Source organism: Perkinsus marinus (genome assembly GCF_000006405.1).
Source record: "Perkinsus marinus ATCC 50983 genomic scaffold scf_1104296968036, whole genome shotgun sequence".
NCBI classification, from domain to species: domain Eukaryota; phylum Perkinsozoa; order Perkinsida; family Perkinsidae; genus Perkinsus; species Perkinsus marinus.
The window spans coordinates 50699-74835 of NW_003203299.1; the positions used below are offsets into that span (position 1 = coordinate 50699).

Genomic DNA, 24137 nt, shown 5'->3' on the forward strand with positions numbered 1-24137 from the left:
GGTACGACGCCGAGGAGACCCACTGCGCCCAAGGCGACTTAGTCCACCCGACCATCTGCAATACCACACACGTTATTGGGCTTAGAGGGGAAGGCTGCCGTATGAACACATGTCGTGATGATTACTACTATGGGAGAATAGTCTTGGAAGGTGTGGAAAGGCATCCCAGCGGCTTAGTACTTTGTGGAGGCAGGCGATTATTACGTCGAGAATTGCCGCGCTGATTTCATGTTAATGTTTTTCCTACAGTCCTGGGGGTCGGGTTTCTCGTGTGGCGGAGTAATGCAAGAGTAAGGCATGGGAAGGCCTCCACTGAGCAATACTCCTCGTGAGGGTCTTTCGGGAATAGGGCGTGGTGTGGTACTCCTGAATGACGTATACGAGGCAATATGTTGTCGCTTGTGGGAATTGAACCCGGGATCTCCTGGAGTGTTGTTCACTGCGATGATAATACTCTCTCGACGACTGTGTAAGGCGGCATTCTCTGGCAAGCTCATCCGGTGGACCCCAGCTGACAGGGGGCATCTCTTACGTGGCCTTGGCCGTATTCGGCCTTCTCGTAAAATGATGGAGACGAAAAATAGATTCCAAATATGCGATGAAATCGGTGAGTTTTTAAGAGACAACACCAATTTGAATCATCATGTAGATACTAAGGAGTTGGCGAAAGTGATTGAGAACTGCCTCAAGGCGGAACCGGAAGAGATCGTTGTTATCCAAACTGTAGCAACTTCACCGAGGAACGGTAGACTGGCATTTGGTGCTTGTTTTTCTAGTCGAACCCATCGTCGTTGAATCGGGCAGTCCGAGCGGCGGCGATGGTCAGTCAGATGGAAAGGCTCCTACCTTTAGTGCTGCGCTTTACAGGGCCACCGACTGATGGTGACACTATAAGCTGTTGGTTGGTGTCACCACCTATGGTTAGGTGAGGACATATGGGTGAGCATGGCAATCGAATGCATACCCGAAGGAGATGTGAGTGAGATGAAGTCCTTACACGTATCTACTAAGAGTAGCGTATCGGCCTTGGCTGTTGCTATCACTAATATTGTACATGATGGGGAAGCGGCTAGGCTAGTTGGTAGTACTGTCGAGTCTCCAAGGACAGCGATGTATGGCGCCTCAGGGATAGGCCCGGAAAACGTATACAAAATGGCAAAGGCGATTGCTATTGCGGCTAACCATTGTGAGGCACATTATAGTAATGATGATCATGTTCAGTAAGGTTCGAACCCAGCGATTGGCCCTGTTGGTGAACTCATGTGTCGAGCAAGCACTGTCGTGTTGGACCCTACGACTAACACTGTACCGACACAGCGTAAGGGGGGTGCGTTTTGATGGGTTGGCAAGTCTGTTTTTGTAGGGGGTGGGAAGCCGTTTTGGGGCGTGCAAATTTTGGTGCGAATACAATTGAAACAAAAGAAGAAAAAGAAAAAAGTGCCATTGTGACATGCTAAGTTTCTAGGGTAGATGGCGATCAGCGTTGGATGTAAATGATAATCTCGCTCGCCCGAAAATAATTTGGCAGTTGCGATAGGTAAGCCGATGTTGCTGTGTTCGATTATTATCCCATGGGTGTGACTGATGAAGATCGGGTCTTGTTTTTGCTATCGATTTATGGTCAATACTTCGTTACGCACATGGAGGTGTACTAATTCCTCCTTTACAATAATCTCATAGCATGTTTTCTAAGCATACGTATCGAAGTTTCCACTGAGTTGCCTGTGGTGGGAGCATGATTGTGCGCAGTAGGGAAAGTTGATCGATTCACCCATATAGCTAACGGCCTTCATTTACGTCAGCCAACGTGAGGGCCCTCTTTACTCGGCCTACTGACTCCCTATCTCGCGTTCCGAAGTTAGAACTGAGGAAAGACGACTAAAGTGCATCTGTGAGGTGGGAGTATAACTTAACGTAACATGTTATGACGCTAGCAAGAAGCGATGGTAGGTGGAACGTGGGTAGGGATTAGGCAGTCATCTCAATAGAAGAAGCTGAGAGCTGAATGTGGCATTGGTTGCTGGCAAGAGCGAGAGCGTATACTTCTATGTGGGTGGTATCTTGTGTATGCGTGCAAATCTAATACCGTATTTCGCGTACATCGTGGGACATACCTGGTGACTTAAATCAGACCACAGCTGAGTGACGCTGAATAAGACTCAACATGGGATAAAGGCGTATTAAAATCCATACATTTTGTCCTCCTGTCGCGGGCACAGTTCGGGAACAGCGGAGCGAAGCGTTCCACGATGTATATCACCACTTAACAGCTCGCCGATGAAGAACTTCTACGACACTATGGTGCAATATATAATAGTGTTCCCGAGGGGAACCCATTTTTAATTTTCCACGTATGGCTAGGAACACATTCTTCAATCAGTTTCCCACGTAAATGTCATCATCGCATTAGGAACATTTCCCCCATTGTTACCAAACCCTGGGGAACGTTATTTCTCAAAGCTAGATGGGTCTCTGATATGGAGTTAACTAATTGTTAGAGATGTTAGAGCGCGGCAATGTTTATGCGTACATATTATGTTGATCGATCATTACCAGTTAGCTATTCTGTCAAGGTTTCATTTTCCCCGTATATCGATTGATCTGTCCTGTTCGTCAATTCTAGGCTGGCCTTCCATCGTTGGTTGTTCTCTACAATCCTATCAACAGTGAGAATTTATATGTACTATATTTTAGTTTTTGATCGTATTGCTGTTTCGAAGAGCGCGATGTTGTGTGGGAGTGGTAACAGTGTGTGTGTGTGTAAGGCTCTTGGTGTGATGACGGATTCTCCATTTAAGGTTGAGGATTTGCTAGGTGACGTCATGGGGACTATAGGGGGATATTCTACTTTGGCAGATTCCCTAAAGACAGCTGAAGGTCTGGTTACCTTCGACGAGCAGTTGGAAGAAGTCGTGGGCTCTGGTTTGGATAAGAACTCCTTCAAGGCTATCATGGAAGCACTTGCGAAGTAGGTTGTCGTGGATACTCTATTATAGGCTGCAACCACACATCACGCCCTCTTCACAAGTCGCGCGCGTTCACTCGGGTGTGGTATTGATAATATAGATAACTGGTCAATTATTACTATGATATTAAGTGTATGGTAGTACTATAATATTTGAACGTAGTGTTTATATTCGTGCTATGGACAATGTTATATATATACGAACTACTAAGTGACGAAAAAACTCGTGATTAGTCATTTCGGAGCTGATGCTGAGTTCGCAACCATGCTGGCTGCTATATAGAAAAATTGGTGACGATTCTGACTTGGCAGAATCGTACGGGGGGTATGTGGGTAACCAAGCTGTACCATTCTGGACACATGAGGTGCTACCAGTGTGAGCTGGTATAATTTCCGCGTAGTTTCGTCACGGTGATGAGAGAGCGATGATTAAGTATCGTATAAGTACTGTAGGATATCGTTTTAAGAGCCTTGGTCGGTGGGCCTACTACGTGTGTTAGTGACAACATGGAAACTCGGAGAAAATTCCAAGTGGTTTCTGTACACTACTATGAGAAGTCGTGTGTAAACTTCCTAGTCCAGCAGAGGAAAGCGACCATATATTCCAACACTGCTTATCAGGTTATTCCGTTCGCTACCGCCATCAGAGGCTTCGACAGCTCGCCAGGACTTTGTGGATTTCGATGGTCTTCGTCGACTCTTCTCCACCTACGTTTTGATAGTGGCAGAGGAGACCACCGAGGAAGCCATGGTTGCGGTGAGTGAAGACTTTCGTGACCACTTAGGGTTACCATTGGTCCAGTTTGGGAAAATGTGCATATGGTGAAATACATGTGCTAGTGACGGTATGAGAATCATGGCGTTCTTGTTGGTTTTCGTACACTTCTACCTAAAGTCGTACGTGAACTCCTTAAATTAGCTTCGTAGACTCCGAAACTCAGCTGATGGAAGCTAACATATATTCCAAGACTTCCTTGGTTAGAATCTCACTACTGTTTTCTTCCCATTCCTCGAGCCAATCGTCCTGGGGTGTCGAGACGCTCGTGCTCTCGTCGATGAGAGTGGCTTGCTGAAGACGAGCAGTGAACTGTGCAAGTTCGCCATCGCAACTTCTACTGGGGAGTCTGCGGTGTGTAGAGGCATACGATTGATGGTGACAGGCTGTGATAATGCTAAGGTGAAAATCCTGAGTGATGTTGACTACTGGTGTAGTTGTGGTTGTTGCTAGTGGACTGTTCTGAAGACGGGCTTGCTTGACCACATTTTGGATCTGCTACGTCGGCAAGCGGTAGATGAGGAATCTGAGTGAGGTTCGGGGAGGAGTGGTATGCACTCACAGTGTGGGGGAAAATATCCACATGGTCAACTACATGTGTTGGTGACAATATGAGGATTCTGAGAGATTCTCCTGTCCTGGTTCGTATATAGACTCCTGTAATTAGTGAGCAAACATATGTGGCTAGCAAACATATTTACCGACACTGTGCACGCATACGCACGGTTCAGGCCAGACTTGCAAGTACTGCTATGTGTGAAGGCATTGATTATTGATGACGACAAGTTGGCGAAGAACCCCGCGCATGTCTGGGCTCGAGAGCTCTGTTGGTAGGGTGAGGGTATCTTAGCGCACTATGAAGATTTTGGATATTTTCAGCGATGAAAATCATATGACCAACACGCGCGTAGTGTTACGAAGGCTGAAAGACGTTGGAAATTCACAAACGGCTGAGGTCCTCGCACTATTCTTGAGGGAGTTCTCGAACACCACTGATAAGTAAGTGTTGCGCATGCGTGCTGATGGAATATCTTTGAGCGCAGCGCGAAGATTTTGGCGAATCCGGACGGTGATAATTTTCTGGCTTGGGCGGTTGGTGTGCTACATAACGGGTTCAAGGAGGGCAATCCGGGGAGTGAATTGTTGAAGACAATGCGGATGACGTCGTCATTCGTTCGGCAAGTTGCCTTTATTGACGACTTGAAACCTGGTGAGGAGTGTTGGGAAAATCTGCACAATGCTGAAAATTGTGGGAAATTTTCGTTGGTTTTGGTATACGTCCATTGTAAATCGTATGTCAGTGTAACTGAGCTCAGCTGAGGAAACCAAGCATGGTAGTTACTATGCGTTTTATAACAGGACGCTGTATATTGAAGTTTCACCCTTGTGATATGATATTCCGCATTTCACCTGGTGAAAAACGCATGAAAGCAGTGAATAACGCGTAAAACACGTGGTATGTGTTTTACGTGATGCGGGGTGATTCGCGTTAAGTGTTTTCATTTCACTCCATATCGCGAGTAAAACTCCATTGTTCATTCTAGTCGTATGCGAAGTCCTAGTATCGAAAATGTTGCTTCCACTGATGGCGGACTGGATTGGTCGTTTACATGACGAAGACACAACAGAGAAGGATGCTAACGATGTGATCAAGTCGGGGATAGCTGATAATGTCTTTGGCATTATTGCTAATATTACGGTAAGAGATGCCCTGCCTGGGGTTCGAACCTGCGTGGTAGATGCGGCAACCCGACATCGTGGAGAGGCTCAATGAGGCCTTTGATATGCCCTCTTTGATAAAGCTATCGATCGCTGCTTATTGTAAGAAGAGCGCGCGAACTGAGAAGCAGATCCTGCAAGTAAGTGGAAAAGGAGTGGTATGTAAAATATTCCAATATTCTAGGTGTTGAATAATTTCCTAAGAAGCCCGGTTGGTCGCAGTAAGTGCATTGATGCGGCGCTACTCGACGACGTCGCGTGGCATTGGGCGAGTGACTGGGAGAAAATGAGAATCTTCGATAAGAAGAGCACCAAGAGCATAGGTTGGGGAGAAGTGTCCGATCTGGCTCGACGGATATTAATTGAGAGTAGACACGAAAGCACGATGGTTGATGGTTCGTAGCATATGTGATTTCTGATACGATAGTGTTGTTGTGTTGGAGAAGTGGTGATTTAACAAAAGCATTCGAGTGGTCATCGACATAGTATGATTAACGCATGACGATCGTGTGTGTTTCTGTGTCTATATATACAGTAGATTTATATATGAAAAATTATATCATAAAATATCATTCCCGATTTTAGTATTTCATCATAGAACACTTTTCCCGAGGGAGTAAATCGTTAACACATGAAAATTTTTATGTGAGTGATTTAATCCCTCGGAAAAAATATTTTGTCTAATAGCAATGACGATTATAGGCGAAGTTTTTTCCCGACTTTTCCCTCGAGGTTACTTCCCATCGTTACCAGTTTACACACGAATTCGGGTAGAAGTACGAAAATTACCACCACAAGAATTTACTGCCACGTACAGGTAACGACGGCACACAGCAGTGTTGGAATAATACCTTCGTGTTTCTCAGCTGATTTCAAAGTTACATTTTTTAAGTTTACACACGACTCGGGGAAGAAGCGCACAGAAAACACTAAGAATTTACCAAAATTTCCCCCCCCCCCCAGAATTGCCATATTGCCACCAACACATGTAGTCGACTATGTGCAGTTGGACACTACGCCACGAAATGAGCGCATTACTATGAAAAGGGTAGACGATTATTGGTCATCACATTACCCATAGAGAACGCAACACACTTTAGCATCAAGCGGAGTGTCGTGAGACCGGAATAAGGAAGTCATTGAGCTCCTTAAGAACGAGGCTTCTCCTTCTTCTCCTTGTACAAGGCGAGAAGAGAGCAACCGGCAACCTTGACAACCTTAAAACGGACACCGGGGATATCACCGACGGCATGACCACGACGGCCGAATCCGGACACGAGCACTTCGTCATTTTCATCGATGAAGTTGAGGCAACCTGAACAAGGCGATAGTCTTATCACTCGAGGGTGGTTGTTGATTACCATCATTGGGGACGAAAGCGGCGATCTTCTTGCCGTTCTTGATGAGCTGCACACGGCAGCACTTACGGATGGCAGAGTTAGGCTGCTTGGCCTCAATACCCATCTTCTCGACGACGATTCCCTTGGCATGGGAGGAGCCTCCGAAGGGGTTGGACTTGAAGACTGTTCCGAGGTTGGCCTTCTTGTAGTCCTTATCGGCCCACCTGAATAGAATGCAATCGAGACGATGAGACGAAGGAGTGGTATGGAATAATATTAATAATAATTACAGACTATCCCCTATTACAAGTTCTTCCTCCTGGTGTTGCGGAGCTTACGCGCGCAGTTGATTCCTCTGGGTTTACCGGATCCCATGACGACACTGGTCGGGGTATACGGCAGACGGCCTCGCGATGATGATCCAAATCGATCACCTGATCGATAGCCTTTTAAAACCGCGCGCGCCCGTTAAACTAGCAGTGGCATCTTTAAAGGTTCTTCACCCGAACCTACTTGGTATCTTTTGTCCTGGGCACGTTATGAATCTTTGCTATTCACCTCAAGATTCTATCTCATGTTTCTGCCACACAGTGAGATAGGAATTTCACTTTGACTCATCCCCGTTTTAAGCCTAACTTCTCTATAGATTCATAGCATTGCAGGGTGGTCGGAGTTGGGTAAGCCTAGGAAACTTCAAGGTACCCTCACGTGGAAGGTAACTCTTGTAGTGGAAAGCTTTCAGATTCATCACTCGATATTTCACCTAATACATAACCGGGAGACGTACTAGATGGCCTAGTATAGATGTTTTCGGATACCAATACGTGACGCCACGCCCTATAGGCTCGGCGAAAAAGGGGAAACAGTTGTGGATAGGGTTACAATCAATGTCCATAGTTTTGTGAAGTAGCGTTTGAAAGACTATGTTGTATGACGCTTATACCATATAAAGCCTAGGAGCAGACCTTCCCGATCGGCGAGATGGTACTCGCTGATGTGACTGTGTACGACTCGATGAGGCGGCTATGCTGAGAATGTGTGGAGGGCATTGCCGCTATCAGGAAACTTCATGATCCTGTTCATCATCACAGTTCGTTCGTTTTAATACAGCGAACAGGGAGTGTCAAACATTTCATAATTAGCTCGCCTAGAGAGCAACAGTTCACAGACCTGACCAGTAGTAAAAGCTGCTAAACGGTGTAGTAGAAGATTTGCTGGAGAACTCATTGATCGGCTTCTACCTCTGTGAAGGAGTCTCTGGTGTAACCGAAGTTTAAACTTGAGCAATAAGGGGTGGGTGATATTGGAGTTTCACCTTAGTGATATGATAAACACTAGTGGAAAACATATCTCACATTTTACTTGGCGAAAAACGATTTTCTTGTAATTCACAAGGAGTATTACACCACTTAACCACGTTAAACGGCACGTCGTGAAACTCCATTTACAATAGATCGGAATTGGCTACGACGAAGGGGATGTGAGTTGGTGGAGGAGTGGTATGAGCAGTAGAAATTATTTTGTCTATAGTCTGTTTTTTGCCATCGACTTCGTGTGACTGTTGAGTCCGTCTATGAACGTTTTTTTTCAAAGGCGATAATTTCTCACAGGAGGCACTCTCAAAACTTCCACCATAAATTCTCCGTATCGCTGGAAAATATTTATATTTTGATTGCGTTTAGTACTCAAAACACGTATGACAGTTCAGCTTTGGTAAATTACAAAATCAAAGGAAGAACGAAGATATCCAAGGAGGTTTGTCACTCGCTCTCAGCAGTTCGGGTTTACCCTTCAGCTTGTATTCCCTGGATTTTGTACATCATCCGGTAATGCTTGTGGTATGTAGACGTAGACAATCTTTGTGTGTAAGCTCATCCGTCCAGTATGGCGCCTGCCAGGGGGTCTGTCTAGGGTTTCGGAGAGGTTCAAGACTTTCTCACTACTAGTGAGAAAGGCGTTTTTCTCATGATTTAAAAAATGTAATTTCACATGTATGTGTTTATCGCTAAGCTGCTCAGTTTTACACTGGAGTTTCTCAACCCGTGAAGTGGTGTAATACTCTGTGAAAAAACGCGATGTTCGCGGTGATATGCAGTAGTCGTGAAATGTGTTTTCCATATCACTAGGGTGGTGAAACTCCAGTATATTTTGTGAAGGTGTGTTAGAGGTTCTTCGTTTGCATATCATCGATGGTCCTCTCCTCCTCCTCTACCATTAAGCACGACATGGAGTATGCTCATCGTTTAGAAGAACTGTATGCAGCAGAAGGAGATGAAACTATGCGAGCTAAGGTGCCTGAGTTTATGAAAAGGTAATGATAAATTTTACTATATACGCCTACAAGTGTTGGTGACAAATTTTGGGAAAATCTTGTTGATGGTTTGTCGGAATTTATACTAAAGGAGTTTCACTCGTTTGATGCGGAGTGGCGTAAAACTCGGTGAAAAACGCGATATTCGCGCTATGCGGTACTCGTGAAATATGGTTTTCACTAGTGTTCTTCGTGGGCTGAGCTGAGGAAAGCAAACATATATTCCTCCAACACTGTGTTGGTTGTCTGTAGACTGAAATTCATCAGTAATTTCAATTCTCGAGGTACTCATCCTGCCCGGCACTCTTCTACCGTTTAGTAAAGGAGAAGTTCGAGAGGATGGCTAATGCAAGGGTAGCTGTAGTACAACCCAGCACAGAACCGACATATGGTAGTAGCTTCTCCTGCGGGAAGTATGTCATGTATAGCGTTTCCCAGACTTTGATAACAATGGAGTTTCACCCCCCCCCCCCCCGTTTTACGTGAAGTGGCGTAAAATTCGGTGAAAAACGCGATATTCGCGGCGTGTAGTAGTCGTGAAATATGTTTTTCATATCACTAGGGTGGTGAAACTCCAATGATGAAGAATTTTCCTAGCATCTACATGGGAAACTGGTTGAAGAATGTGCTCCTAGCCATCTCGAAAATTCAAAATGAGTTCCCCCCCCTGGGAAAATTATAGGTTCCTGAATGATTTCCTCTTATCTTTACGCGCGTCCATGGTCAAATTTATTTTCCAAACTTCCGAGTAAGCTCAGTACAGCAAAAATTTTGTTGGTATTTTTTTCGAAATCGTGGGTGAAATATCCACTAAATGGGTGAAAAATTACGCTTGTCGGAATAAATTTCGCTGCGTTTTGTAGTATTTTTCATATTGTTATGTTCACATCATTTTAGTCGGTGAAATTTTCGATTTTTTTATGGAAATTTCGATGATTTTCATAAATTCACTTGTCATTTATGATTCGTAACTTTTCAGGAGATCCCATGGACGTGATGATGGGTGAAGCAGCGGCAGGGGGAGAGGAGACAGCAACAGCCGAGTTCACGGAGGACTTCCGACCCGATTCAACACTTCTGGAGAAGGGCAAGGCTGAGCCGAGCAAAGGGGTGCGGCAACCCAGCAAGAAAAAAAGAGGAAGTAATGGTATATTTTATGGAAAAATTTCCCCATTTTTTTCATAGCGCTACCACCATTGGACTCCACGGAATATGACGTTTTCAAACGCTACTTTAACACCCTGCGATCTGAGGAAGGTCATATATACACATTGCCGACTTCTGGAGCGCCTCTCAAGTGCGTTTGGTGGTAATATGGATTCATAACGCGAGTGATTGTGACGGTTTGATGGTAGTAAATCTGAGGAGCACGGCACAGATAGATGCCCTTTGGGAAGATGTGGTCAGTGTGGCGGCATGGGACATGGAGCGGAAAAGTGCGATGATAAGAAGGCTGATGAGGATGTCGAGGTGTGCCTCCGTGGAGGTTGATAGTGTTGGTATTGCTGCTGCTGTAGGCTGCTGTGGAGGAATCGGTAGCGATTGTCCTGGGAAAGGGGACAAGTAATGTGTCGAAGGACGAGGCGGCATTTGTGTTGGACTCGCTCAGGTAGGATTAGTATGAACGTCTTCAACTGCATGTGTTGGTGACAATATGAAAATTATGAGAAAATTTTGTGAAATTATGGTTTTTTTCTGTATATTTCTACCCGAGTTTTTATGAAAACTCCTCCGTTTAGTAAGCTCAGCTGAGGCAAGCGAACATATATTCCTCCAACACTGCTGAGGTAGAACGATCAGTGTTGGAGGAATATATGCTTAGTTTCCTCGAGAGGCTCCTCACACTAGCATGGGAACTCACCCACGAGTAGCAGTAGAAATCAACGAGAATTCATCAGAATTTTCGAATTTTCATAAACTATGAAGTTGACAATATTCATATTATGCTGCACTGAGTTTGCATGTTCGTGTTTTACGGGTATGGAGAATATGCACATGGTCAACTACATGTGTTGGTGACAAAAATGTTGGGAAATTCTGATTTATTTTCCTCGAAATCTTCGTCCTGAATCGTGTGTTGATTTGTATAATGGAGTTTCACCACCCTAGTGATATGAAAACATATTTCACGACTACTGCATATCGCCGCGAATATCGCATTTGTCATAGAGTATAACGCCACTTCACGGAAAACGGGTGACGCAGTTGAAACTAAACATATATATTTCAATACTGCTTTTTATAGGTGCATTACGTGTGGGGGACGAGGCCACGGTATGTATTGCAAGGCTAAAAGTAGTTACTCTAAGTAGAGCTTCATTTTTGTGAAAATTTCTGCCAGGTTTCGGACTATGGCAGAAGCCCAGCAAGAGTATGATTTTGGGGGGAATTGAAAAACCAACTTCACAACATCATAATCATCATCATCGGCATAGTAGTGAGAGCCGCACTAAGAAGGTGGAGGAGGAAGAGGCGACGGGAAAGAGCAAGGCGGATGCGGGGTGGGTCGGAGACTGCTGGCTTGGAACATGTGTGGAGTGAGCAGGTCTAGGAGTAGGGAAAAACGGAAGCGCACAAGGTCTAGGTCGAGATCACGAAGGTAGAGGTGGGTTGATATTGACGCTCTGCAGTGTTGGAAAAAATGCACATGGTCAACTACATGTGTTGGGAACAACGAGAAAATTTAGGTTTTTTTTGTACCAAAATTTGTATGTAAAATTCTGTAATAAGTGAGGAAATTTCTGAACTCAAATGAGGAAAGCGAATATACATTTTAACACTGGAGCAGTATGGGAAAAGAAACTACATGTGTTGGTGACAATATGGAAATTCTGGGAAATTTTTTATCGTGTGTAGAATTCTAGTGAAGAAAGTTGTGGGATCAGCCGCGGAAAGTGAAAAAAATTGGATTTTTTCGCCCAGAATTCGTCTACACGCTCCTAAAATTAATGAGAAAATTTCCGAGCATCGCTCCGCTGGATGTTTTAATCAGTATTATTGTGCTTAGATCCAGAACTCACGAGTCAAGAAGAACCAAGCCGCGGGAGTCGACAGAGAGGCATCGCACGTAGGCATTGTTATCGCTATGCATAGGCTAGCAGTTAGTCTTAGACGCTCACCTGAGGGACGGAGTGAACGAGGAAAGTCAACGAAGGATGATAAGAAGGCTGCAAGTACGTTTTGATAGAACATTTATCAACTACATGTGTTGGTGAAAAATAGGAGTCAATTTCGAAGAATTAAAATTTCAAATTAGAGAATTTCGGAATTCAAAAAAGTATTGTTGGCTGGTGTACTCCTGTCGGGCGTAAACTTTGAGAAAACCAATTCCAATACTGCGGAAAAACTATCACTCGCGTCAATTGATTTCGTACGATCTCAGTGCCAAAGCCTGGCGGATCCTTCTTTGCTAACTTACCTCCATTAAAAGAGGATCGACCGGCCCGACGAGGCAATTCACGAAGGGCTGCAGTAGACGCTAAAACTGCGGTGACTGGTGACAGTAGATGGGCAGGTGAGCTGCTGATTGGTGAATCGTCTTGATGTTATTTTCGGCTCAGGAGTGGGCACGGATGGCTCGGCTGGGGGAGAGGAAAGGCAGTGGGAATATGACTCATATGGTAGAGGGTATCATCGTGATTATCAAACCAAGGCGGCGGCGGCGGCGACTGGGGCCCCCGGCAAGGAGTACGCGGGTTCGATCCCCGGCGCCTGCATTTTTTCTGCTCAGCGAATTCGGACGGGCATTAACGTTGAGATCTCGAGAGGAAAGCCAGAGAGCGACTGAGAGTTACTTGAGGCCACGTGAAGGTATCCACTTCGGTGATATAGATCTTCAAAATTCTTCATTTTAGAGTCGGCAGCGGCGCCTACTGCTGCTGCTGCTGTCAGCGGTAGGAAAAGAGGGATAGCCTTCGGTCCAGGTGGAGGGAGAGCTGAGAGAGACTAGTGAGTTCAGTGTGGAAATATATGCTAGCTTTTCTCACCTGAGCTCAGGAGTTTCCTCAATAACTAGAGAAATTTACGCGATATTCGGATTAAAAGTGCGCAGAAACCAATAAGAATTTCCCTGTTGTCACCAACACATGTGATTGACCATAGTTTATAGCGATGTTTCTTTATACTTAGTTATGGTGGAGGAGGGTCTTCGAGGCGGTCTTGGGAAGGCTCGGCTTACGAACAGTAGGTTGGAATCGGCTGAGGTGTAGTTTCGATGTTTATGTGATAGGGACGATCTTACTAGTTGGACACGACGCGGGGATGAGGCGGTAAGTGACCTATTCTGAATCTTATCGTGGGGGCAAGGATAGTATCTTTGTAGACCCGCGTGATTGATGATGAAGCGAGCAATCTGAATGCTCGTCTTATAGAAGTTGACATTACAGACCTGGACGGTAGGCGGAAGGTTGTTCTGCTGACACCCGGCAGGTGAGCGTCATAATCATCATCATTATAACTATCATTATTATCATCACTATCATTATTATCATTACTATCATTATCATTATTATCATCATTACTATCATTATTATTATCATCCCTCTTCCTCAGTACCATGTCCGACCTGGTAGAATGGTATGCAGCTCGAGCGCCAGACCCAGCCAAAGTGAGAGTCGTGGATGTTAACTCTGGCGTTGACTACGGCAATAGGGAGGTGACCGTGAAAAGGCTGGCCGACAATCAACTAGGCCGAGGTAAGTCCACCGTGAATCCGATAGAGTGTAGCTGTCGAGTTCAGGCACCGTTAGAGTCCGTCTGGAAACGTACAGTAGTCGATATTGATATCTGCGGTTTCCATATACTCTGCCGTTCGCTTTGTGTGCTTCCTCGTAGTATATTTTCGTCCATAGTTTGTTGGCGCCTCGTACGTATGTTCTTTGCTACTCCATCGACGTACCGCAGCAAGTTGAACTGGACATGCAGGACATTCCAACGTTTTTTCACGGGGTAAAACGTCTCAATGATTCACGATCGATACTTGCAGATCTACTCACTGGGAACTCCTCTTGTGATTGTAACATTGTTTCGTACATTGCTAAACATGTTGAGCTCAGTCCATGGGGATTACCAACCTTCGGAAGATTTGGGGTGAACGGAGGTAATCTCACTCAATGTCACCACAGTACAGAACGCACATACCAAATCGAAAAGGGAAGACTCGATAAAAATCGTTTTCAAAACTTCACGCGGACTGTCCAAACCGCATATACGAGAGAGCAGTTTACTCGGAGGTGTGATCTAGTTTTGGCTTGAGAAAAACGATGACAGGCGAACATACGATCGCCAACAAGTGTGTGTGTAAGTCCAACGACGACAACACAGGTATTAATATATATAAATTTACAATAGTATTAGATTGACATACATAAATATATATTTTAAAACAGATTATAGGGACAACGGCTTAGATTCGCATACTTTAACCTATATGCATCGTCAGACTCGCTCGCCAATAAGTAGGGCACGAGATTGTGTGAAAAAAATATACATTTTTTACGAGGCTCCGAATTGGTCATATCGTCTACCACATACCATTGGATGAACTTTGTAATACTCATGTGTTCTTTGCTCAGTACTGACGGGCACTGTTGAGAAACCAAAACTGTCATTGGTGTGCAATACGAAAGTACTCCTCATAAAAACGCAACACATATGAGCTCGCCTAGATATTTAGCAGGATTAGCTGTAGCACGAGGGATTGGACAGTAGAAACGATCTAAACATAATACAACTTGAAGGTTTCAGACGATAACGTGATCCACTTTGCTCAGCATTGTGGAGGTGTCAAGCATTGATCATCGCCTAGATCGTTGGCTTGAGCTATACACAAATCATAACAAGTATAGGATTTAAGAGTAGGGACCGATGGTGAGGTCTGAACAGATACGAGTGATCCCGAGCAGTCCCCAGGGAGGACGGACATGATGATGGTATACATTGTCAAGGAGGAACAAATAATAAGAGGGCGTAGTTATAGTCAGCGATTTTTATGATGATGATACTCATGTACAAGTCTTGGCACGATACTTAAGTGCAATTGATAAGTTTCTCCGGTAAAGCAGAAAAGTATTGAGCAATGCCAAGAGGGGTATAACGATCGTAAAGAGAGAGGCATTCAACTCGGGGACTATGCCCATCAATGTCTTGTCGAATAGCATAGTACCACCCGTTAGGAGTACGAGAGTCTCATAAACGAGAACGAGAGAGACCATCGAGACAGCCTCGATCCATCGGGGTTTCCTCTTCTGTTCGAAGCAAGCATAAGCCGCAAAGACCAATAAAGGCATCCGGCAGAGCAGAAGAGTCAGAGTTGGGATAAAACACGATAGAGTCCTCCACCATAACAGAGTGTCTGAGAACGGTTGAGAGCACCAAATTGTGACCGCTCGCCCGACACATGCCAGCACAGTGGGGAGCGATATAATGGCAAGGGTGAGAGCACTCACAGTCCAAGGACGGCTCCTACCCGTTATATACTCCTTGTGACCACGAACATACTCCTCGAACGCTTCGAGGGATCCATACCACTTTTTGATCAAATCTCGGATAAGTAGCCTGTCCTCCTCAAGCAGACATTCGCCGTCCGCAACGGTAAACTCACTGGCTTGTCGGTGTAGAGTTAGTCTATGTGGTAAGTATTCATAGACGATGAATACGCCCAAAAAAGCCGCCATCATGAAGCAAGCCCCTAACATACAGGCGTAGTAGGGGGTCTTCATTTCCATATCAGCACTGACAATACCCAAGACGGAGACAATGATGATGGTGAATACCTCTGCACCAAATATTATGAAAGCAAACTTGGTTTGCCTTATAGACACCAGATGGATCTTCCGCTCGAGACCGTGTTGCTGCAAGAAGCTAGCAACTTCGAAGACACACCAGAGACGCTTAAAGTAGTCGCGCGACCAGAGAATGAGAAGTTCGTTGGACTTGCCGAGGAACGAACTTAGACCTCGTATTCCGCGAAGCTTCGCTACTTGATCGGTCTGGGATATACAACATTTGTCGAGGAATATCATCGCATGCTTATAGCCAGGTATTCGACAACCGAAGAATAACGCCAGGAGGAAACTGATGACAGAAGCCACAAAAGCAAATAGGAATGCGATTCGGTCGGTCACAGCAAAGCTAAGACCGGCACCGACACATATAACCACGGCATTGGCCACAATATATCCTAGAAAATAATACTGAGAGGCGACAAGACCCATGTGCTTTAAAGGTGGATTGGCCGACCACGAATGGCTGACGAAAGCATCGAGATGGTCCACAGACCGTGATAGGGTGTAGGTGTCTTCATTCCCCTGAGAGTCTCTGAAGAGATGTCGCTTCTTAGCGACTGTGCTTAGAGGCACACCGCGGAGATATGGGGACGAGTCGGAGCATCCCATTAGTTGCCTTGTACCATCATCTTGCAGAGGAAGTACGTCAGACAGTTCCATTTCAACAGCCGTGACGACCCCCATACGATAGCCATGAGAAGTGCACACTACAGAGAATCTGTTCTTTTCCCTCCAAATTCCCCCCATAAAACACGCTGTATACAGTGAATCAAACGACCAACGATACCGAAAAACGAGGCGAATTCCACACGTCCGGAGTGGTAGTATTTGAGAAGATACTGGTACTCAGCTCACCAAGAATCCAAGCCCTAGCTCGCTCTATCACGAACAATAATGATACCGCGGCACGGGAGGAATTCTATCAAGGCTTCTATCCTTCTAGCAATGCTACCGCTCCCAGAGAATCATTCCCTCAGTGCGTATTACATTCCTCCACTTCATGATGGTAACATAGGGAAGTAGACGGGGGAGCTTGTGGTAAGCTAAAAGGACGAGAGCAACCCCTCGCGCGAACCGTTAGGGTTATTCACGGCTGACATCCACTGAATGTTAGTCTGATGATCCTTTGATCACCGAGAATGTCCAGAACGTAGCGACTCTGAAGTTGGCGCTTTGTGAACTCGGAGCAGAGCTCCTCGGTATTCACAACAACCTGAGCACTAGTGGTTCGACGCGAACAAATATGACCATAAGAGTGTTCACAATAAGTGTGTAAGTCAAGAGGATGTAATCCTAGGAAGATGACAGTACATGTCTATCTGTTTAATATTCTGAATGTGAAAACAGCTAGTGTTAATGTCTGGTTGTAAACACGGACACGATTCAGAATGTTATATCAGGTCGAAGCGTAACAACCATAAATAGATGTCATCGCCGGGATAGTCTAGCGGTTATGACGTCTGCCTTACACGCAGAAGGTCGCGAGTTCGATCCTCGCTCCTGGTACCATTGTTGTCCAATGAAGTACATTTCACATCTCAGCCAGCAAATGCACGAAGCACGTGAGGTTCAGTCACTGAACTTCAGTGTTGCATTCATAATGAATGATTCATCACAAAGGTCCCCATAATGATTGGATCCGTTTTCTCTTTGCAAAGATATTATCCGACATCTCAAACGAGATGACTTGATTTCGTTATCGTGGATAGAACATGGTGCAGCGTAACGCAAGAAAGGTTTCACGGAGGGGAATCAATAGAGGAGCAGGTAACTATCAACATGCGTGCGTTTCTCGCGAGCAATGCATCGCTAATAACGATTCGTTGTCACTAACCCAAGCTGTGCTGCACTCTCTCCTTGTCTCGGTGGTAACATGAGTGCGCGTTTCAGGATTGACGATCTATGATAGAAGGTCATCCAGTATCAGACGACAGCGGCAGCAAGAAACCTCGAACGCACCCGAGTTTTTAGTAGCGCCACACAAAGTCGCCGCTGGCGAAGATTGAAGACTGTGTCAAACAAGTCTGAGATACGCCGGAGCGTTCGGACAGTCGCTTCCCGCTGGTCAGATGGTGTAGCACTGAAGTTAGACATGAAAGTCGATGATGATTTTACGGTGTTATCGGGAACGTCCCGCCACGAAAACTCACTGCACCTGCGCCATCATTGTGAGCATCCAAATGAGGCCCGACGAAGCACATCTGAGATGTGACAACTCTCAGAGATGTGACATCTCGGAGAGTTGTCGCGGTAGAGGCAAACTGCGGGTGAACATCGAGTATGGTGTAGTTCAGAAAGGACTTTACTGCATGCATCGAAGTTGAGGAAAGGTGAATATAGCGGCGATTAGTCCGCATCACAATGGATGGTCTAACCATTGGACTAGAGCAGCTGAGAGAAGCCAGCGGCTAACAGCTATTCGGGACGAGATCTAACATCCGAATTTCTTAGGGTAGGAGAATCTCCTACCCTGAGAAATTCGAAGATCTCCTAAGGAGATCTTCGGGTTTAATAATAAGGGTGCTTCAATAATATGCTAAGAATATGTGGAGGTCTCCAAGTGCGTCGAGTGCGTGAATCAGAGTAGCAGTAGAATGGGAGTCTGAAACCTTGCCAGGTTAGTGATAGTCTTACTAAAGCTATCATATTGAAATATCAGGGTGAAACTCGACTTCGTTGATGAATTATGAGCTGCACACCATGTATGCTAAAAATATGTGGAGGGGTGTAGTTCCTTGATCCATGTGCTGTCGAAATGGAAGGCGATTGATCTGATCCAAATCCTGAGATCAGGACTTGCAAAATTCGGAAGTGTAATACTCAATGTGACGACTCATCTGACAACTCGCAGGAAGTATGCCCCCAGAGGTTGTTAACTCAACCTTCACTGAACCTTCGAAAAACTAACTAATGAGATAAGAGCCTGAGCTTGAGTGAAAATCCTCGAGCGACCAAGCGAAACCTCTATTATACGAAGCCGACAAGGTGCAGCGGCACTTGCTACTCAATGGTACTGTAACACTACCTCAGCAGATGACAAGGCAGAAAAGAGGTGAAAAAGAAAGGCACCCAGTCTAGCATGTGAGTGTCTCAGACTTGATACCCTTCTATACACCTAACCAGACCAATTTGATAATTCGACTTACGACTACATAGAGTTCAATAGAGATGAATGAAATCACTACATCGTGGTGGAAAGTAGGATGTTCATTTACATGGTTGACGATTACGACAATAGACTCGGCCACAGCCGAAATTGACAACATACGTTAATCCGATCGCAAGCACAGCTAGGCCCACAGACATCCAACGATACGGATCAGGAACGCCAAGCATATCAAGATCGCGTCTACCGAGACTGAACATGATTCCGGTAGTGAAAACATACACCATTATATGGTACAGGCAAGCAAGGACCGCAACGACAAACATTATCACGAACCGGTTCCTCATGATGTGGGTCATTCGCAGACACAATCCCAACACAAGTGGCGTTCTGCATGCTAATAGTATGATCGCCACCAAAGCGTCACGGACGAGCACGTAAGCGGGTAGTCTATCAGAAGGCGTCCCATGACTCGAAGAGATGGAGAGGACGGCCGCAATATGTGGAGCAATCAGGCTGACGTATGGGAACACCAGGAGCGCGAGAGCTTGCGGGACTAGAATATGCTGCCGTGACCAATTTCGTAAGAACATCGTGCGAACATTTCTTTCGAATTCTTGCTCCGAACCGTACCAACCTTCGACTATACCTGTTAACAGTTTCCGGTCGCTATCCCACGAACATTGTGCCGATGCAACGCAGAGAGACTTCAGTTGAGCAATGAGAGCGGACTGGGCAGGTATAAAATATAATAGGACAACCAGACACAGAGCAAAAGATACCAAAACTTCAATCGACAATTCGAAATACACCGTATACCATTGTCGAGGATCGTCCATGGGTAAAACTTCGCCAAATAATCTCACAATGAGGAGAATACCGATCTCGCAGATCGTTACGTAGACGAAAAATCTGAAGTGTGGAACAGATATCAGGCGAGTCGATCTGTCACTGTGGATACGTAGATAACAAGCCAGTTCGAAGACACACCAAAGTCTAGAAAAGTAGTTCGGGGTCCAGAGGATGAGGAGTTGCTTCGACTTTGTAAGGAACCTGTCCATGTTGTATATTCCCTGCTTCTTAGCACTAGCGTCTCCTTGGGGTATACAACATTTGTCGAGGAACACCATCTTCTTATTGCTTCGATTTGGCACAAGATATCCAAAAAAGATACCCAAGAACATTCCCATGATGGCCAAGGGTCTGTACAGCGAGACAGGCCAATATCTGACGAGATGGTAAAAATAAACCCCAAATGACAATGCGATAACTGTGACTAGCATGATAATATAACCAATCTTGACATACACACAGTGATAAATGTAACGTGCTTCCAAAAGGGCTACCGGACCAAGAGTGGCTCAAGAACACATCCAACTCATCGACAGGCTTAGATAGACCAAAAGTCTCGTCCGAACCTTCCGCGCCTCGAAACAAACTCCAGTTTCGACTGATTTTACGCATTTCAACACCTCTCAGCGTCGTGAACTCCGGACCGTAGGTTGATGTTGAATCGGCATGACAGCCCGCGTATTGCTTTATGCTATCCTTGGAATTCATAGAAAATACTCAACAGATAACACTACGAAAATCCAGCCTTGACAGTGTATACAATACACAGCAGATACAGTCTAATAGGATCCCCACACCCGCAATTCATCTAACTGTGGCAAAGAAGCACTTGACGAACTGACTACGGCAATTATTAGTAATCAGTGATTACATTAACCCAACTGCCTGTTCGTGCACGTATGCACGAATCTCGCTCGCCCATTACTCGCTGTGTGCCTCATTCACGGTGGCGCAAGTTGTAAATCTCGCTCGCCCTAAATTAACTAGTCGAAACGTTGCTGGTCGTTACGGCTTTTTCGTGAAGCCTTCCAAGAGCCTTCATTGAGATCTTTGAGTGATCTGCGGGGACTATCTTCTAGTTAGTTGGGGAAGCCGCACATTTCCTACAACCACAGAGTTCGGGTGAGCGCAGCAGAAGGCCAGACCGAAACACCAGACTGCAAACCTGCGGCCCGTAAACCAGGAACCGGAGACTGTCTCGACGGAGGTCGTAGTCTACGACGTCCAGTTCCAGGGTAGGGCCGTAGGTATGTTGAGGTCTATGAGCCTGTACTGCGAGATGACCACGAAAGCAAACTAAAAGCAAACTCGTGCATCATCTCCACCAACTGCACCTCACCCGAACTCGTTTTATCGCTCGAACACAACACGAAAACTTGGACGAGATTCTCGTCACGAGAAACCATGGAGGTGGCCAAACGTACCGGCAGCTATGAGTTAAAGATTCACTCTTTGATCATAGAGCATGATGCTAGTTTTGCTTTGTCCTCCGCACTGTCGTGCAGACTCTCGAGGACCGCCGCGGAACGCCATCTTCCCGCCCTCATGAAGGTCGGGGAGTCTGCTGGCCATGATCTGTGCAGGAGTTGGGCGCCAGTTCGCCGGAGGGTGTGAGTTCCATAGTCGTTCACAGTTTCGTGTCCGATGATGGGACCGAGCCTTTTACGCACCTGATCTAGGAATCGATCATATCTAATCGAGAATACTCGCTCCTCGGGAGAGAATCTTGGGGGCTTGGTTGTTAGGACGGCGTGTACGGGACACAACTCACACGGATCACTCGTCACATCCTCTATCTGGAATGAACGAACAGCCTCGGCGGTACAGGCAATGTACGCCAACTGCCCAACTCCGCACTTATCAGTCTTCGATCGCCTGATTTTTATACTCGAGAGCGGGGTTGACGAAATGCCATCAACATTGGAGAAGGATAGATCACCCCAGCGGAGGTTCAGCAGCCCGCCAGCCCTCAGCAGAGCGAAGATTCCCACCAACATAGCCCGCGAGAAGATGTCTTCACGTGGTAAGTTGTTGCGGAAAACCTTGAGCGACTCAGGCCTCGACACTGGACGCATCTTCCTCACCGGTTGACCTCCCGAAGCCTTGCGCGCTGCTTTTAGAATGTGAGAAACCTGAAATTCTTCTCCTGGTGTTAACCAGAAACCAGCAGCTTTATTTCTCGAACGAAGAGGCTCTGCGGCAGAGCTGATTCAAACGTAGTTATCGAGTTATCCGCATAGCTGCATGAAGTGAGAGCCCATACAAAAAGGGAGAGATCCGGTATGCGAAGAGGAAATGCTTTGCCACCGACGGCTTCTTCAAAGAAGGTAACCGTAGAGTCGTAGAGCTGATTGGTGCTCGATTCGAGCAACCTCTGGTCTTGCTTCGAGCAGCTCGAAGCAAGAGTCTTGCTGCAAGACCAGAGGTTGCGAAGGTATCCGCGAGAGCCAGTGCCTCGTCGCGGTCGAACTGACCCAGGAAGGCTCGTACCATGGCGCGTTTGGACTTAGATGACGCCGGGCGACCGATGCTCTCTGGCGAAGTTGCGAGGGGAGGCGGGTTCGACGTCCTCACATGACCAGTGGAACTGAAGGGGGTAGTAGTGATCCGGCTAACCGAGGCCAGGGCTGGAGTGATCGACTTGGAACGCAACAGCAGAGACTGGTCTGAAACAGGGCGCACATGCGGCACAATTCATGAGAGGGGGGGAGGGGGGAATCACTGCGTATTGGGGAAGGTGAGGATAGCTCTGCTTCGCTAAGCTGGATCAGGATCCGTTTGCACATCTCCTGGGGCTACAATCTCAGATGTAAGAACGTCACTCAAACTTATCATGATGCGGCGCCAGTGAGGTGGGACGTCGTCGAGGACATTTTCGATATGTTGTCTGCCCGCCAGTTCTCGGATGAGGAGACATGAGCAAGGACCAGACGGTCAGTGAAGCGGCCAAACCAGTGTGCTGCACACTGTGTGCAACACCACGAAGGACAGCTGCAAGCGCTGGTTTCGGAGAGTACAACTTACTCAACATTCCGATGACACCTTTGTTATCACAGAATAGCCCTACCGTTCGGTAGAGATATGGAACTGACCTGCCCGGATCGGCCGAAGATACCATCGAGGCCGCCAGATGCAGAGAGACTACAGAGGCAATAAGTTCCAAGAGAGCGATGTCCCTGTGCGATGGCACACCATCATCGCCTTCAGCCAGCAGCTTGGCCCATTCGCATAGGGACTCCGAGTCAGCCTTCAGTTGGAACCATAACCCTCTATCGCCATCGGATACCCAACCCCCCATGAACTTCGTGGACGCGTCCGACGCCAGTACCAGATGGGACCCAGCAGGATGGGGCAAGCCTATTGGCATGCGAGAACGCGGATGCTCGGCTATACCGAGCCAGAAGAGTACCGAACCGAGTGTCTCCGACGAGGGTCTCAGTTTGATCGAACGTAGGTGTTTCTTTTCAAATACGTTCAGAATGGCATACAGCGGCTGCAAGAAGCCCTTCAAATGCCTCATACCTTGGAAGGCAAATACTAGCTTCCCCAGCACCTTACTCAGCGAAGCAGGCGTCATATACCCCTTATTGGCGAAGGAGAGGAGGATGTCTCGAATCGAAGATCATATGTCGGGGTGAACCCCAACTTCCGCCTTACCCCCTGGCAACAACACCGCCTCATAGCCTATGAACTTCACGGCGCGAACGCCGAACTGGCACTTACGCCAGTTTATCTCGAAGTTCAGGCATCGCCAGACCAGTAGCGTCAGGATAGATCCGACTGTGTAGTAGGGCTGCGGTAGCGCCACTAGACCGTCGTCAACGAAGACGAAAGAGAGAAACTTGACGTGGCCGAGGATGAGCCTCAACAGCGAGGCCACTATATGGCTGATCGCCGCGCTGGTGCAGCACCACTGGAAAGGAGAGGTCCCCGCCTTGAAGGGCAATGCCAGGTTATCGTAAACCTCTTGATCAAGTCGAACCGATGTCCTAGCCCTGTCTACATTATTGAGAAACAAGTGACGATACGCTGAGGCGATGTCAAACTTCAGAAACACATAGTCATAGGGGCCCTTGGCCGTCCGATCCCGACCACACTGGCAGGAACTACTCGGTGAACATCCATAAAGCAGATCCGAGAGACCACTGCGGATTTCTTGGCCCCTCGGCAACGAACACGTCTCGGAGAGCTTGCACATACCGTTAAAGCCTGACCGAGAGTGGTCCTCTATCAACCTATAGTCGTGGTCGCCCTTGGGTATGAGGGCCATCTTCGCATAGAGCC

General features: G+C 46.5%; 5 protein-coding genes and 1 non-coding gene across 6 annotated transcripts; 3 read left to right on the forward strand and 3 right to left on the reverse strand.

The window, feature by feature from the left end:
* Positions 1-564: 564 nt before the first annotated feature.
* Pmar_PMAR020165 (hypothetical protein) lies at positions 565-5862 on the forward strand (the record flags this gene model as incomplete). The annotated part of the gene is made up of 16 exons (XM_002768495.1): positions 565-607; positions 650-723; positions 777-882; positions 926-1081; positions 1127-1186; positions 1226-1318; positions 2857-2968; positions 3587-3722; positions 3948-4142; positions 4194-4270; positions 4472-4570; positions 4620-4739; positions 4784-4950; positions 5285-5439; positions 5480-5599; positions 5644-5862. The coding sequence occupies 16 exons, from the start codon at positions 565-567 to the stop codon at positions 5860-5862; spliced, it is 1932 nt and encodes a 643-aa protein (XP_002768541.1).
* A 745-nt stretch (positions 5863-6607) lies between these two features.
* Positions 6608-7174, reverse strand: Pmar_PMAR020166 (ribosomal protein S23, putative; the record flags this gene model as incomplete). Its single annotated transcript, XM_002768496.1, has 3 exons — positions 6608-6774; positions 6821-7023; positions 7107-7174. The coding sequence occupies 3 exons, from the start codon at positions 7172-7174 to the stop codon at positions 6608-6610; spliced, it is 438 nt and encodes a 145-aa protein (XP_002768542.1).
* A 1814-nt stretch (positions 7175-8988) lies between these two features.
* Pmar_PMAR020167 (hypothetical protein) lies at positions 8989-14061 on the forward strand (the record flags this gene model as incomplete). Its single annotated transcript, XM_002768497.1, has 20 exons — positions 8989-9110; positions 9395-9501; positions 10090-10251; positions 10296-10419; positions 10466-10580; positions 10628-10719; positions 10933-10977; positions 11356-11405; positions 11452-11611; positions 12118-12177; positions 12204-12283; positions 12493-12624; positions 12671-12797; positions 12841-12920; positions 12965-13058; positions 13239-13292; positions 13339-13378; positions 13432-13538; positions 13662-13804; positions 13961-14061. 20 exons carry the CDS (start codon positions 8989-8991, stop codon positions 14059-14061), a joined length of 1995 nt encoding a protein of 664 aa, XP_002768543.1.
* Positions 14062-14769: 708 nt separating this feature from the next.
* Pmar_PMAR020168 (hypothetical protein) lies at positions 14770-16579 on the reverse strand (the record flags this gene model as incomplete). Its single annotated transcript, XM_002768498.1, has 1 exon — positions 14770-16579. The coding sequence occupies one exon, from the start codon at positions 16577-16579 to the stop codon at positions 15113-15115; it is 1467 nt and encodes a 488-aa protein (XP_002768544.1). The 3' UTR covers positions 14770-15112.
* A 749-nt stretch (positions 16580-17328) lies between these two features.
* On the forward strand, positions 17329-17401 carry Pmar_PMAR020169. The gene has a single exon. It is a non-coding gene; the product is annotated as a tRNA-Val (tRNA).
* A 6074-nt stretch (positions 17402-23475) lies between these two features.
* Positions 23476-24123, reverse strand: Pmar_PMAR020170 (hypothetical protein; the record flags this gene model as incomplete). The annotated part of the gene is made up of 1 exon (XM_002768499.1): positions 23476-24123. The coding sequence occupies one exon, from the start codon at positions 24121-24123 to the stop codon at positions 23476-23478; it is 648 nt and encodes a 215-aa protein (XP_002768545.1).
* Positions 24124-24137: the final 14 nt, after the last annotated feature.